The 15,219-nt window shown below is 33.8% G+C and overlaps 2 protein-coding genes across 5 annotated transcripts; both read right to left on the bottom strand.

Moving 5' to 3' along the window:
* Window positions 1-75: 75 nt before the first annotated feature.
* LOC105166126 (non-specific phospholipase C6) lies at window positions 76-2,853 on the bottom strand. The gene is made up of 3 exons (XM_011085367.3): window positions 1,477-2,853; window positions 887-1,063; window positions 76-770 (listed from the first exon to the last, which is right to left on the bottom strand). The coding sequence occupies exons 1-3, from the start codon at window positions 2,534-2,536 to the stop codon at window positions 472-474; spliced, it is 1,536 nt and encodes a 511-aa protein (XP_011083669.1). The 5' UTR covers window positions 2,537-2,853; the 3' UTR covers window positions 76-471.
* Window positions 2,854-5,176: 2,323 nt separating this feature from the next.
* Window positions 5,177-12,125, bottom strand: LOC105166100 (CBS domain-containing protein CBSCBSPB1). 4 transcript variants are annotated; one of them, XM_011085341.3, is made up of 15 exons: window positions 11,888-12,125; window positions 11,604-11,782; window positions 10,873-11,062; window positions 10,628-10,760; window positions 10,391-10,546; window positions 9,759-9,837; window positions 9,526-9,639; window positions 9,360-9,426; window positions 9,042-9,147; window positions 8,881-8,939; window positions 7,435-7,541; window positions 7,224-7,357; window positions 6,314-6,399; window positions 6,137-6,226; window positions 5,177-5,663 (listed from the first exon to the last, which is right to left on the bottom strand). In XM_011085341.3, exons 2-15 carry the CDS (start codon window positions 11,753-11,755, stop codon window positions 5,481-5,483), a joined length of 1,656 nt encoding a protein of 551 aa, XP_011083643.1. In that variant the 5' UTR covers window positions 11,756-11,782; window positions 11,888-12,125; the 3' UTR covers window positions 5,177-5,480. The 4 variants fall into 4 exon arrangements, with proteins under 4 accessions (XP_011083643.1, XP_011083634.1, XP_011083651.1 ...); XM_011085332.3 differs by having other exon boundaries at window positions 10,376-10,546; window positions 11,888-12,123; XM_011085349.3 differs by having other exon boundaries at window positions 10,376-10,546; window positions 10,873-11,041; window positions 11,888-12,121.
* Between the last annotated feature and the right edge of the window lie 3,094 nt (window positions 12,126-15,219).

The following is a 15,219-nucleotide window of genomic DNA, read 5'->3' as shown; positions in this document are numbered from 1 at the left end:
CAGGCCCACACCACATCTGTAGTAATTCATTACAACGGGGTTTGAACCTAGGTCCCACTCCTTTGAAGAGGAAAATGACGACAATTCAACCAATTAGTTGATGATATCTATATTGTTAGTTTAAACCAGACATACAAAATACATCGTTAAAGATACATAAAAGTATTGATTACAATTCACAGGGCATCACAAATTTGTACCATAAACTAATAATACTTCACACTTTATGCTGGACTGACTCAAAGTACCTCCATATTTACCCATATAAAGCATTCTATTAGAAGAACCACATCAAGCTTTTCAGTTTTCAGTGTATAAACCATGACTTTTGATAGAGCTGCTAAAAGAAATTGGTATTTGCTATCCACGCTACCTCGTCTGCGTCTTCTGACAAGAACTAGCACAAATAATGAATCACTACACGGCCACGAAAACAATGATGCACAAGAACGGGACATTGATAGACGTAACTTAGTTGTGGATTGAGGATCTAGTGGTTAGAGAAGACCTCATGTCTACAATGGCAGACTCGTCGGCACCCAATTTGATAGCCTCTTTGCTTGCCCTTATGAACCTTGACACGGCACCCCTTACGTACTCATGAGCTTCCTTGACGTTCATCTTCTTCCCCATGTCGTCTGGGAAGCTGCTCAAGAAATGATCGCCATTTAGAACTGCTGCCAGTTGCACCACCTCGCCCTGGAACTCAGACAAGCCCCTGTTTTCGTCCGTCTCAGTTTTCCTTAGGGGAGCCACATCAGGTAAAACTTCTGCAATGTTTTATGGGAGTTAGTATTTGAATGACTATATTGATGTAAATAATTGTTTAAAGCCAATGTAAGACGTTTAGCTTCTTGCGTGCCTAATGAGTTGCAGGGAAGATTACCTGGGCAGTCGGTTCTTGGAGAAGTTAATTCACCGACGACTTGCTCAAACGTGCCGGCCCAAGCGTCTCTATGAGTCAGGAAGTTGGATGAAAGATTGAATATCTTCTTTATGGTAGCAGGGATTGAAGAATGTTCGAACTCAGAATTAGGGGTTGGACTGTTGGGCTTTCTTATCACTACATAACGAATGAAGAAACGGACATCATGAGCTAGCAATCATACTAATTACTAAATCTTGCAGCTAAAACGAGCAGCGTTAATAAATCAAATGAATTTTCTAGTTCTTGCTTTGTATTATTCCGGACACCAAACTAAAAGGACAATTGATAAAAAAAGACAAGGAAAGGATTGAATCCACAATTTCAAGCTGCATTAAGTACCAATGGCAGACCCCTTTGAAGTTATTGCAAGAGCCTATGTTTTTAAGTGCTACTTGAAGCTCAAGAGCAACATAATGAAGATCACTGTATGAGTCCTTAAGACAGGCAATGGAAAGGTCAAACATCCCATCATTATATATTGCCTTGGAAGTTAGCATATAAGTTAAAAACTAAATTTTGAACAAAAGACTAAGATTTGAGAATGATACCTGTTCCTTTCTTGATCCAAGGAGAGACCATTATTGTTGGCACACGAACACCGAGCCTATCAAACTTAAAGAAATAAGGTGAAGGGCCGGTGTTCCCATCTGGATTCGGAACATCAATGTAAGGAGTTTGGACATGATCATAGAATCCACCATGTTCGTCGTATGTAATGACCAAAAGGGTCTCATTCCACTGAGGACTGGCTCTCAATGTCTCGTAAACCTCCTTCACCAACTTCTGTCCATTAGCAACATCGTGGGACGGATGATCATCGTTGGCCGGCAACCCCTTCAAATCAAAGTACCTAGGCTCAATCACAGTCAAGCTAGGCAACTTCCCACTTCTAGCATCTTTCTTGAACTTCAAATCATACTGATGGAACTTAAATATGTACTTCAACTTCCTCATATTCCTATAAAACATCGTCGTCGGTATGTTCTGGAAATAAACACCAAAATTCAACCCATTCTCATGAAGTGAATCAAAAATGGTCTGCTGAGGGTAGCCTTTTGCCAACTGCTTCTTCACATGGCTTGTGGATCCATGAGAAGTTGCAGAGTAAACAAACAGCCTATTGGGCTGAGTTGGGCCAGGGATTGATGAAAACCATCTATCAAACACAGCAAATTCACTGACTAAAGCAGCATAAACTGGCACATTTTCAGGCCTAAATCCCTTCATAACAGTTTCAGATAAATTCTTAGACATGCTTAAAGCTTGCTCCACAAAACCAGACATTGAAGGAATTGAGCCACCACCAAATACCTGGTGCTCAACAGCTTCAAAGGAGTGACCCGGGTCCGGATCTACATACTCAGCATCATCAGTGAAGCAGATTTTTTCAGAACTGAGATCCGCCTTTGTTGAAACCGAATTGCATTCTCTTCCTGTAACCCCATTGATCAAAGGGTTCACAGATTTCTTCATCCACCCAAGCATGTGATCGAATGACCTGTTCTCCAACACTAACACCACAATAGTCTTGATGGGCTGCTGCTGCTGCTGAGAGGTATGTATAAAAACACTTGAAATTAACAAAAAACTCAAGAGAAAACTCCTCATTCTCTTGATTCTGAACAGATGGGCAGTAAATTTTTTGCTGCAAGTATAACTTATATGCACTGAAATGCACCAATCTTGGGGCAAGAATAAAGCTTTCCCCACTGCAATCTTAGTGGAGAAGGCTATTTACTGCAGCATTCGAAGGTTACAAAAAGAAAGGATTAAAGGACCACAAATTTGCAGAAATCTTGAAAAGAAAAGAATGTTCTGGTTTGTGTCTGCTGCTTTTAAAAGTGCTGCTGCACAAGTGGGATATCATAGTGGAGAAATGACAAATACATAAACATTTGCTATTATACTTAACATCTGAATCTCAACTTCACTGACCACTAAACGTTGGTAGAATAAGTGATATAGTGGCTTTCTGGGCGGTTTATTTTAAGCGTTTATCAATTTTTTGCAACTCTTTTTATAATTTATTCCGAATGTGGAAGTTATTGTAAATACACTGTTAATAGATTATAACATCAGATTAACTTAAATAAGAATGTTCTTGCATCAATGTATTTATCGTGTAATTAGTTCCGATCTGACTATATTCGATTTGGGCTAAAAATTTTCCTTGTTTAAGAGCGTCCTTAATAGTGGGCAGAATTTTGCTAATACAATCCAACTCAATTGACAAATTTGAGGTCTTATAACTATAAAGTTGTACACTTAAATTCTATCAACGTGTAACTATTTTTATACTTTAATGGTAGTTATGAGTCCACTTTACTAGTAATTATTGATATTTAATATTTGTTAGTGAGTATATTAATTGTTATAATTATCGATGATTGAAATTATGATATAGTTGTAATCAATTTACTCAACTAAGGTATTTCGATTTTAGAAGCTATGGTTACATATCAATACATGCATCATATACTTATCGACAACGCAATATAAATTTTATATAAATAAAATAAATATTCACACATTTGATAATGCCTAAAACCTCATATTTTATGAAGGCGCAATAGAACTCAACTTCGATTTTGACTATCAAACCACAATTATAAATATCGAGGTATAGATATTACACGCATGAGTTTTTATCTATTTTTATAGTAATTATAATTAATTATTAAAAATTGTTTGATAATTATATGTAAGGTTACAATTTAGTCTAGGATTCTATTCTCTTTTATAAAATAATTACAATATTCAAAGTATTAAAAAATTGAATAAAATACACAATAATAATTTTGCACCAAATATATAAAAAAACAACAACAACAAATTAGAATTTAATGGGCGCGCAGCACGTGACAAGGACCACATTTTGTGTGCCCACCGACTTTTACTTTATTCAATCTCCAAGCCCCGTCATTTTCCACATATGCCCCTTCGCTTTAACTTTTTCTTTGTCTTTTTTGGCATAGTTCGAGCACATTATTGAAAGGGCAAATATATCAATTCCAACGTTCAATATATATATATATATATATTTTAATAAAAAAAAATATAATTTTAGTCTTTAAATATATAAACAAATCAGATAAAATGAGAACATGTGATGTACCTTAAATGCACACATTTTCCAAACAATTATTTCCACTTGAAATATGGTTCAACAATTATGTGGGGGAATCAAATTCCATCTTAATTATAACCACAAATATCCACGTTCCAATTTTTTTAAATACCAAAACAAGAGATCGTGGGGTGCAAGTTTTTTTTATAATTTTCAATTTTAATTATCGATGATTTGAATGATATAATAAAGTGCGATTTATAAGAAAAAAAAATAATTCTATAATTATTATGTGATAAAATCATTGATGAATTAATCTTATATAATTATAATCTTTATTTTATTTGTTTTCATTTGAAATGTATATATAAACTTCATCAGTTTCATCACTACCGTATTTCAAGAGAATATATAAACAATGTTAGCAATATAATTTTTTTTAAAATAATTCAACAAATTCATTTGTAAAAATCAAGTGTTCGACTAACAAAATATTTTATTTTCTCAATAAAAGATAGAATAGAATAAAAATCATAATAAAATATCAGAACAGTTCGATTTTTATTTGTTTATTTATTTTTAAGTAGGAAAACATTTCATTTCATTTCATTACAAAAGCTGGGCCTCAGTTCCCTCTGATTTAATTTTTTTAACGTATTGAATTAATTTTTTAATATATTTATATTAAATAACATAACAAATTAAATAATAATAATAAAAAAAAAAATCAGGCAGGCACCGACAGCCTTGATGGCCCCAGTGCGCCTTAAATCACGCATAAAAATCTATTTTTATTTATTTATATATTTTTGTAAATAGGGTCAGTATAAATCCGACAAGGCCCCACCCGCCTTTATTTTCCACCTTCACATTTAACCATAATTATCTCATCAAATTATTTAGTGGAACAATAATGTTACTAATTATTAATAAAATATTTAATTGATAATTCAAAAACTATCATTAAAAATATATATTAAGTGAAATAATTTTAATTTTATCACAATATCATTAATAATAGCAATTTGTAGTCGGCAAAGTCGTCACTATAATGCTTTTCAACGATAATTGTCGGTGATAACTTTTAATAACTGTCACTTATAATCTATGAAATTGCAAATAAGTTTTTCTTCACTTAGGTAGTAATTTTTAAAACCGAAGATGATTTTGGTCAGATAAAATAAAAAGACTTGTATACAATTGCATTGATATCCTGTTCCAGTTACATACACTTACATTTCAATTCTCGATTTATACAATTACGATAAACTATAAGATACATAATGTATCTAACTATATCCATTTTTTGGGTCGTAATCAAACCTAGAAAGTTCGCACGTAGCAGGTAACAAAAATCAACTTTCCTGTATTGAATATGTATAGATGCACGTATCTGATCTCCAGTTGGTCTTGAAAAGCTTCAAAGAAATCTTAGTAAGTTAGCTCCAGCCAAATGTGTATGTAGCGGGAAAATGCTACAAACAATCAGTTCCCGGTTCGTTTCAAGAATGCATAGACACTTAAACCAGCAACTAGCGCAGCACCAGCTGCAACGGCACCGTATGATGAAGCTGATGCATCTGCTTGAGCATGTCCCATAGTTCCGGAGCTGGATCCCCTTCGAAGACGAGAAGGTGCTCCTAAGTACTCTAAATGTAATCTTAGTCCCTGTTCAGGTTAATCGTCAAATTTGTTAGTGTCTTCTTTTTGTTTAAATAAGCAAATGACGATGATAAACTAGGATTAAGTGTATTTTACCCCCTATGTGAAAACAATAATAGAAAAAAAAAACTCCCTGAACTAAAAAAGAAAAAGAAAAATAAAATTACAATAATGGTAATGCAAACCCTAAACTTTTAAGTGAGAAACTCAATACTACCTTAGGGGAAGTCGTATTTTTCTGTTTTCAAAAAGTTTAGGGGGTCACATGGTCTTATCTTATCTTATCTTATCTTTTTTTTTTTTTTGGGGGGGGGGGGGGGGTTGCCAATTATTAATTTTTGTAGGGATTTTGTTGCATTTAACCCTTATAAACTAATAAAAACCGTAAAAGGAAACTTGATGAATGACTCAAATTTCAGTCAAAGATGGTAAATGTGTCTCTTTTAAGATGAAATGGAGTAATAGAAGAACATAAATACCTTCCAACCAGATAGCTTTGCATGGTATATGGCTGCTTGAAGATCGCTATCTGATGCAAGTACAACCTTGTCATGTTCTTCATCTTCATACTGCAGAATAATGGCCATGCACAATAATTAAGATTAGGAAACATGAGAAAATAAGTAAGATAGTCGGACTTTGATGCTGAAATCTACCATAATTTGTGGAAGGTTGTTACGATCAATGTCAGCCCCTACTCTCTGAAGGATGGCTGTTACGAGGTCCGTCACGTTCTGTGTCTCTGAAATCAAACACCAAAAATGTCAGGACCAAGAAAGAATCCAACAAAAAATGAAAAAATTTCAAGACATCCCATGACATGTTTGAGGATATACCACCAACTGTGCATTGACATGTTTTAGACAATGGGGTTTGTTTTCAAATGTTTTTGGAAAATATACGAGTTAACAAGAAAATAAAGTAAATCTTAAAAAACTTTCTAAAACTAAGTGGAAAATAGCGTTGCCTCATCCAAAATGACTTTCTTTATATTTCTTTATGAACGCCCAAACTCTTTTTTCTTTCCCTCCCTACAGAACACAGTGTACAAATCACACTAGTAAATTAACATAATCAAGGACATGAAATTTTTGTTTGCACCTGCATTGATGCCTATGCAAATCCATTAACAATTTTAGGTATATATGTGTGTGTATGTGCATGTGTTTATGTCAATCTGAATACTTATTTCAGATGTTTAAGTTTACATGAATACTTATATATTATAGAACAATCGTGTCAAAGTCATGTTATATCTTAAAACTTTGAGCAATATTATGTTGTCGTATCCGTGTTATATATCATGCTTGTGTAGTAGTATCCGTACCATACATCATAGGCAGTTTCTTTTTCTTTTTTCCTCCATACGACATAGCACGGTTGCAAATTGTAAATTCAAAAATGAAAAGAACAAATTAACTAGCATTGAAACATCAACCAGCAAATCTCCAGACTCAAAAGGTTTATAGACACTCCTGAAGTAGGTGCAACTCACATTCAGTATTTTCAGAAACATATTAGTGGCAGGAACTTTTTCACTTTAAAAGGAGCACAGTGGAAACGTACCACATATGAACCTATGCATTCTTCCTTTCCCGTCTTGAATCTTGAAAGAAAAAGTATCGGATGCGATGGAAGAAGGTTGCGGGACAGATCGACCTGTCTCTCCTCCATCAGAAGGCACTTTCAAGGAATTCTCACTGAGACATCATTAATAAATGTGAAAAATAGCAACAGATCAAGAATAATTTAGGTGATTGACTGTGAAGAGCACAACCTCCGGGTCTCGTCCTCATAATCTGTAGTTAATGCCATTGCAGAGTCCCAGAAGTTCTGCATCATCATATTTGCAGCTTCACTACTAACTCCAGCAGTACTACCAACCTGGAAAAGAGAAAGAAGTTTAGATAGAAACAATCTCTATAAGTACATAACTTGGTGGAGCAGATTTAAACTTCTCGAAATTAATATTAAGTATGGCAAAGTTCTAGCCAATCCGTCTTCATATTATTTACATTACGCGAATATTGAAAACCAAGTAACAAACATATCAAGTATAGTTCAAGACTACTAGTCTCACGTGGATTTTCTTGATTTTCAGAATGGGGAAATATGCAAAAAAATTTAACATTCTAGGGCCAATATCAGCAATAAAAGTCATCAGAAAATAAAAGTTGGTATGAATTTTAATGACAAAAAGATCAAAGGTAAACAAACTAAACCAGGCATTTCAAGAAACCTTAAATCATAAAAAAGATACAATGCAAAAACATACTCGATATTCCCCTGCAAAAAGATAGAACTATTTTGCCTGCGAAATGCTTAATAGGCTTACATAAGCTTCTATAGCCAGAAAGATTCCAAACAGAAATGATTATTTTGAGTATTGTCGCAAACTAGAAAACATACACCAAATTACTGGCTGTAAATATTGACAAAAGAGAACTCTAAGAAGCCTAGCAGTCTTCATGAGCTATAATGCATTTTAAATACAAAGTGGGGATCTTCACATGAAAATTCTTGTTTATACTGAAATTTAGAGGGAAGCAAGAACTATGATGCATTAACACTTCATCAAGGTTTATGTATGCCTATTGAATCTTTTACTCATGGATTTGTTATACCATTTGCAAGACCAGATCCACATCCACATAACAATAGCATAAATATGCTGATTTAGTAACCAAAATATGACCCTTGAGGATTCCACCTGGCACAAGTTTCACACTAATTTAGCTACACTCTGAAAAATATTGGAGTATAGGGAGCTGCACCACAGGAATGCGTCCAGCTATAATGAAAACAAACAGTACGTTTTGTTATCTTATCACGCCTAGGTCATAATGCTCCCTATTGTAACCCTTCCATGGGTTCGATTACTCTGGGTAAACAGCTTAACCTTTACTACCACATTTAAAACCTCAATGGTAATTACAAGAAACTGCCCAGAAAGCTGAGTTTTATAATCAATTCTATGCTGCAGCTTGTATCACCTCCATACTTCTAATGAAACAATGGCAGCTCAAATGCCAAGATTGCATCACTTGAGCACTCTAGTCTCTAAAGCCAGCTAAACCGTGAGAATTAACAGTGCGAGAAAAGAAGTTATTTATTTAAATTTCCTATCGATAAAGCAAGCATCCCTGTCTAATTCTTAAAAGAATGAATGCTGCCCCATTTATTGACTTTTTCTGGCCATTAGGAAAAGTTGGATATGACTTACTGTGGCTACAGCAGCATGAGTTATATTAAGCACATCAACAACAGTTATAACCTGTCCATCTGTATCATCGACAGAGTGTATTTTAGTCGGTAAAAGAATATTGAGAATAATCAATATATTTTAAGGATTTCATCCAAATTATGGAGTAGGCATATATATACCTCTATCAACCACTGGAAGGTGTAAAAATTTCCCATCATGCATAATATGAAGAGCATCAACTATAGGTGAATCAATGGTTGCACATTCTGGATTTGGAGTCATCACCTGGAGCAATGATAGAGCAAATCCCAATCATTTATTCCAAAAGAAGGTAAAACCATAAGTAAGATAACGAATATTATATAACACTAGTAGATAGTCCAGTAAAATGTTTCAGCGAAACATAAATTGAACAGACCAACTTCTCACAATTGCAACTGTGACTGCTATTAAAATTTAATTTGCTAGTATGGGAGGCAAAAGGGGTCAGAATGTACCTTCTCCACTAGAGTGGACTCAGGAGGAAGATCTTGAGCTATGACTCTCATCAGCATATCTTTTGAACTAAGAAAGAATCAAAAGGCACACAAGTCAAAGTTCATACAGTTTGCAGTTTGATCATGTTAAAGTAAATAGATATTCTCAACATGAGAGAATCCTCACGTCAGTATTCCCCGAGGTTTGTTTTCTACTATTACAACTGCAGAGCTTGTTCGAAACTCAAGAATCTTTTTTGCAGCAGCTAGCACTGTCTCACTTGGATCAATTGTAACAACCCTAACCAACAGACAATAAAGATAATGAGGTCGCTTTTGATGTCCTATTTATGGAATTATCTTCAGGCAGTCACAAATATCCGGAATACAATTAATAGTAAAAGTGAAGATATTACCTACTTTGAATTCTCAGAAATTATTGTAGACAAGGAGGGTCTAAACATCCGCTCTCGAAGTGTCTCAATGAATGTGTTAGGACCTACATATCAACCAGTTAAGATTTGTGAGAATTACAATGGTTGGTAAAATGATCATTATAATATATGAAACAATGACAAGGCCACCTAAAGGGATCAAATGACAATAGCATTTAACCCGTATCTTTCTAAAGGAGAGCATACTCCACCCAATATATCCGAAAATTGACCTTTGCTTGCATGACAATGCTTCCTACTTTTTCATATCTAACTATTTCCAAAAATTGACTTTTATCTGCATCACGATTCTTCCTACGGTTTTTTATCTAACTATTTAATCTGCTAACAGTTTTTATTTTCCTTTCAAAAGATGTAGGCTTTAAGAGTATATCTAAAGCTGGGGAGTAAGGCTTGAAAATAGCATGGTTCGCTGAATTATGTGAACTCATCTCAGTAAAATGACTCCAAGCAGCTGACACACAAGTTCTTTGCCTTTTTGGTAAAATACCACACATGAACCTTCTCAAGCACAGTTTAAAATGCAATTCACACAACCTAGCCTGGGGGGAAAGCAATTGAAAGGAAACATCATCCACCAACCAGACACTGATGTACCCCATTGTTTCTCGACACCTTCAACAGCAGCTGCAATGGCCTTTCCTTTCTCAGCTACCCTCTCCATACGAGCGATCGCATCATACAAACATTTCGTTATGTCAAGGAGTGCAATCACCTCTCCATTTTCGACAACAGGTAAATGTCTAAATTTTCCTGTGGACAAATATCATGTTAAGAAGGATACATCAAGACCACATCTACAGAGTGCTAGAGCTACTTCATCTGGAAACCTACCCTGGACCATCTTTTGCAAGGCTTCAACAGCAAGAGTATCAGAAAGCACAAACACTGGGTTCCTTGTCATAACTTTGGAAACATGTGTTTCATCGAGATTAACTTCACGAGCAATTACTCTTGTAGCTATATCCTTAATTGAGAAAAGTTAATTGCAACAAAACTTATCATTTTAAAATAAAGGAAAAGACCACACGTGAAGTAAAGAACTCCAAGGAGATGTCTTTTTGTTATTCAAGTTTTACCTTATCCGTAAGGATCCCACATAGTAATGCATTTGCATCAGTCAACAATAGAGCATCAACTCTACGCGAAGCCATCCTACGGCATGCTTCTTTGATACTGGTAGTTTCAGGTACCGTCAAGGCTCTTGATAGCCGCAATCTCTTCACTGTCCGTTCTCCTGTCAGTCCCCTGCCGTAAATGTGAGCGGAACTGATTGATAAAAACAAACAGAACACATTCATAACTAAAACCAAAATATGGTACCAACTCAACCAGAGCAACAAGTTCAGAGAAGTTTCACCCTTTCTATTTCTTGTTGTGATTCATTTGGTTTCGGTATTTCCTAAACGCCAAACCCAATTTACGAATATATATTTTGAAACAGAGAGACTAACATGGAAACTGTTTCACCATTTGATTTTCAAATTAACCCAAAAGCGAGTTCTCTATGGTTTGGTTGCCGAAAAGTAATCTCAATACCAATTACCAAGTAAGCTTATCATGTTAGAAACTTACACATTGAACTTGGAAAAAAACGCACATATAAGTCATGCATCAGATTCCTAGTGCCGGAATCACATAACCGAAAAAACTGAATACAGAAGAAATCAATACTATTACAAAACATATAAGAACCATGAACGTAGAAATATCCAAAATACTGCATTGCCTAACGTAAAATGCCAAATCAGTTCCAATATTGAAACATCGAAATATCTCTGAGACATGCCCAGAGAAACATATAACATACATGGAACGGGAAGCCGTTAGAGATCTGCGGCTAGAGGGGGAATCGAGAACGTCTCCGCCGCGCGAGGCGGCTTTCTTCCTGCCCAGAGACGTTGAGGTCGTCAATGACATGCTTCTCCTCGAAGAGGAACCTCCTAATTGACTCGTCGTCATCTACTCGATTAATATTAACCCCACCTCCTATAAATCATTCATCATTCATAACACACCCAAAAAACACGATCAAAAACTCAAAAAACCACGGTAGCATTTTCAATGGAATAATTACAAAAAAAATGCATTCACCTGGTGTGATTGAGCTATATTAACCGGGAAAACGATACGAGCCAAAGAGGAAGGCTTTTCTTCTTTTGGCTTTTCTTCTCTCTGGGAATTGGGATTGGTGTTGTTTATGGGGTTGAATTTTGCGTGGAGGATGAGAGGGAAAGGGAGAATGCCCGCCTGAGACGATCTTGCTATAATTTCCCTTTTTAAGAAATTGACAATTGTCGTGGGAATGGACATTTAGATGAACGTGGGACATGAGAGGAATTTTAGTGATTTCGCTCACCAGCTTTCGTTCTTAACGTTCACTTTTTGTACGAATCTTATTCAATGATAATTTATTTTAGTGTAAATGCCACTCATTTTCCATAAGTCAAGACATAATTATTAGAGATAATTACACCTTTTTTTTTTAAAGACGCCATGTTATTATAAATAGATTTTGTATAATTTTTAAAAAATTACATTTAATATTTATAAAATTTACATCCGTCTAACAAATAAATTCATCTGTTAGTCAAAATTTATTAAAATTGCTAATCTTAACGAAAAAATTGGATGAGAATTCCTATTTGCTTCATATTGATTTATTATTAACTTATGTCAGGTCAAACAAATCTTTTCATAATCAAACTGCATTTATATATTTTCACGCGTTTGCATGTGAATAGGTATATTTTCACTTAAGAGTAGTTTCATAAAAAAAAAAAAAAATTATTTGAATTGCAGTAAGTCAGTAACAGGTCAATCAAGAAAAATATCGATTTTCATTCAATTCATTAGTTGATATCAACAAATTCAATATATGCAATTTGATTTATAATTCAAAAGCAATAATGTAAAGGTAAACATCTAAGAGCAAAGATCACCTCATTTTGCCCGACCCACACTTCATTCGGCCCACAACGTATCATGGCATCAAGGCCCAAGCCCAAACCCAGATTATAAATAACAACAATAATAATTGAATCAAAGGGTGGGCTGAAAGCCCAGTTCCACAAAATTTTAATTGTTAATGATTTCTATTGGAAAGGATGCATTGCACTAAAGAGCTTATATAACATACAACCCCCTTAATAAAAATAATAAAATAAAAATGAAGCACTAGAACAAATATGTTTTTCACTACATTCGATTAATATGGTTAAAAAAAAAAATGTGACAAATGCCAATTAATCATAACTCTACAACAACTATTACCCATTGTTTCCGTAAGACCATGCCAAATGATCTGGTTATAGCTAAAAATTATGACCAATATTGATTAAACATGGTAAACATATATTAAATTTTTCATATTGATTTTTTTTTATTATAATTAATAGTATTGACAAATTGTCGTTATTGATAATGTAGCGATAAATCAATTATTTTCTAATGTTGTTATATTAATTCGTAATGTATTCTTTGTGCATATATATATATATGTAATTTTAATTCGACCCATCTTTATTTTATTTTCATATATATTGAAATTAAGACACTAAAAAAGGAATTTGAGCTTTAGTAAAAGGTGGGATATAAGCACAAACCTCTCCCAACAACGTTAATGGCTTTGTCTGAGGAAAGGAGACTAAAAATGGACCACCAGTAACGTCTTTTCTTGAATTTAAGGTTTCATTTAACTGGAGTTGTAATTTGATGAATCAACGTTTCTTCAATTTTGAGCCATCAAAATGGAGAACTTTTGGGTCAAAGTCGTGTTATACTTTTACTTTGTAATGCTGGTGTGTCTTGTCTAAATACAAATAAACATGTCGACCACTCAACCATCATAATCATCAAAGTAGTACTCTTGAAATAACCCAAGTGACGTGGCCTCTTGTTCTAACGCAGAATAAAGGAATGGAATATGTTCTTGTAAGTATTAGAAGCAAGTTAATGAACACCGCCTAATAATTATCGTAAATTTATATTTAAATAAGATTGATATAAAAAATTAAGTTTGATCATAGTTAATTGATATTTATTATGATTTTAGTATAGTCAAAATATTTATTATAATTTTTAACTGTCACTAATATTTTTGCCTCAAATGTATAAATAAGGATTAATAGTCATTGCACAAGTATAATTAATTAGTATTTGCTACATTTTTTATTTAAATTTTTTTACTATTATTACTAATCATTATCAAACGTAATATATATTTTTGAGCAAGCATCAAATGTAATATTTCTTCTAGTGCGAGTAAATATTTCTTCATGACATGAAATTTGTAAACACTTAATCAAAGAGGTGCTCGCAACCACTTAATTAAAGTATTTATAAGCTTATAAATAAAATTAAATTAGACTCGGGTATTTGTAAAATTTGTTTTTATTTTATTTTTTTAAGTGAATCAATTACTATTGTATGATTTTGTGATCACAAAAAGTGATGAATTCGAGCCCCATTAATATGTCGGGATATTAATCTATTTTAATAGTAGTTATTTAGTAGTAACTAATGGTTATCTCTACATATATTTTACGTTCGCACATTTTCTTTTACATTTGTTTACACCCAATAAAATTTAAATACAAAATTGTATAAAATATATTAAATAAATTGACCTCACAGGTGTGAACTCAGCAAAACCTTACGCTATTGCGCTAACCCTTGGAGTTGTGTAAATGCATCTAATGCAAAGCAATTTGAGACAAGACACACACACACACATCCACCAATATCCTTGTAAAAAGATTGTACTAGGTTTCATAGCCCACTGCAATTTTTGCGCAATTTCTTTTGGTTTTCTTCACCTGCGTCACTTGTTTTATAGGAACCCAATCCCATCAATCAATCAAGATTTAGGAGGGCACGTGTCGAAATCACATTGGGCCTAGGATTTTCTCTGTGCACTACGTTTCGTTCTGTCATTGCTGTTACTCTTAGGTTGCCCTCCCTGTCGGGACTCCGTTTTCTTCGCTCCAACTCTCGATTTTTCCAGTTAATTATTATTAGTATAAATATTCGAATTTAAATAATAGTTATTATTAAGACAGATAACTATTATAAAAACAAATTCATATTATGAAATTTAAATTTATGATGTTGAAGTCATATATATTCAATTTCATCATTTAAATAAAACGTCTGAAATTGACAACGGACAAATAAAAAGCGAGAAGTAGAACTTTGTGTTGTAAAATAATGAATGACAAATTAAAACATAAAAATTAATTCAGATCATAACAAATATGTATGATGTGTGACATATGGTATTACTCATGACACGTGAATGATGGTTGATAACGCGCAATTGACGAGAGAGATAGTGAACTTATTTTTTTAAATTAAAGTTTAGAGATTATATTTATTTATTTAGAGAGATTTTATGCTTATTAATATTTTCAATTTGGTCCCTGCTT

This window comes from Sesamum indicum, linkage group LG1 (assembly GCF_026168435.1).
Source record: "Sesamum indicum cultivar Baizhima isolate 11 linkage group LG1, ASM2616843v1, whole genome shotgun sequence".
Taxonomy (NCBI): domain Eukaryota; kingdom Viridiplantae; phylum Streptophyta; class Magnoliopsida; order Lamiales; family Pedaliaceae; genus Sesamum; species Sesamum indicum.
The sequence above is the reverse complement of the archived record's forward strand: the minus strand, read 5'-3'. Positions and strand labels throughout refer to the sequence as shown.

Excerpts from the sequence above, each read along its gene's own strand:
- LOC105166126 (XM_011085367.3), bottom strand. The coding sequence starts at position 2,536 with ATGAGGAGTTTTCTCTTGAGTTTTTTGTTAATTTCAAGTGTTTTTATA. Across the intron at positions 1,064-1,476 it reads TTGGATCAAGAAAGGAACAG|TGATAAGAAAGCCCAACAGT; the intron begins GTATCATTCTCA and ends TTCGTTATGTAG. Across the intron at positions 771-886 it reads TCCAAGAACCGACTGCCCAG|AAGTTTTACCTGATGTGGCT; the intron begins GTAATCTTCCCT and ends AAAACATTGCAG.
- LOC105166100 (XM_011085332.3), bottom strand. The coding sequence starts at position 11,755 with ATGACGACGAGTCAATTAGGAGGTTCCTCTTCGAGGAGAAGCATGTCA. Across the intron at positions 9,838-10,375 it reads ATGGGGTACATCAGTGTCTG|GTCCTAACACATTCATTGAG; the intron begins GTTGGTGGATGA and ends GTTGATATGTAG. Across the intron at positions 8,940-9,041 it reads CCTTCCAGTGGTTGATAGAG|ATGGACAGGTTATAACTGTT; the intron begins GTATATATATGC and ends TCGATGATACAG.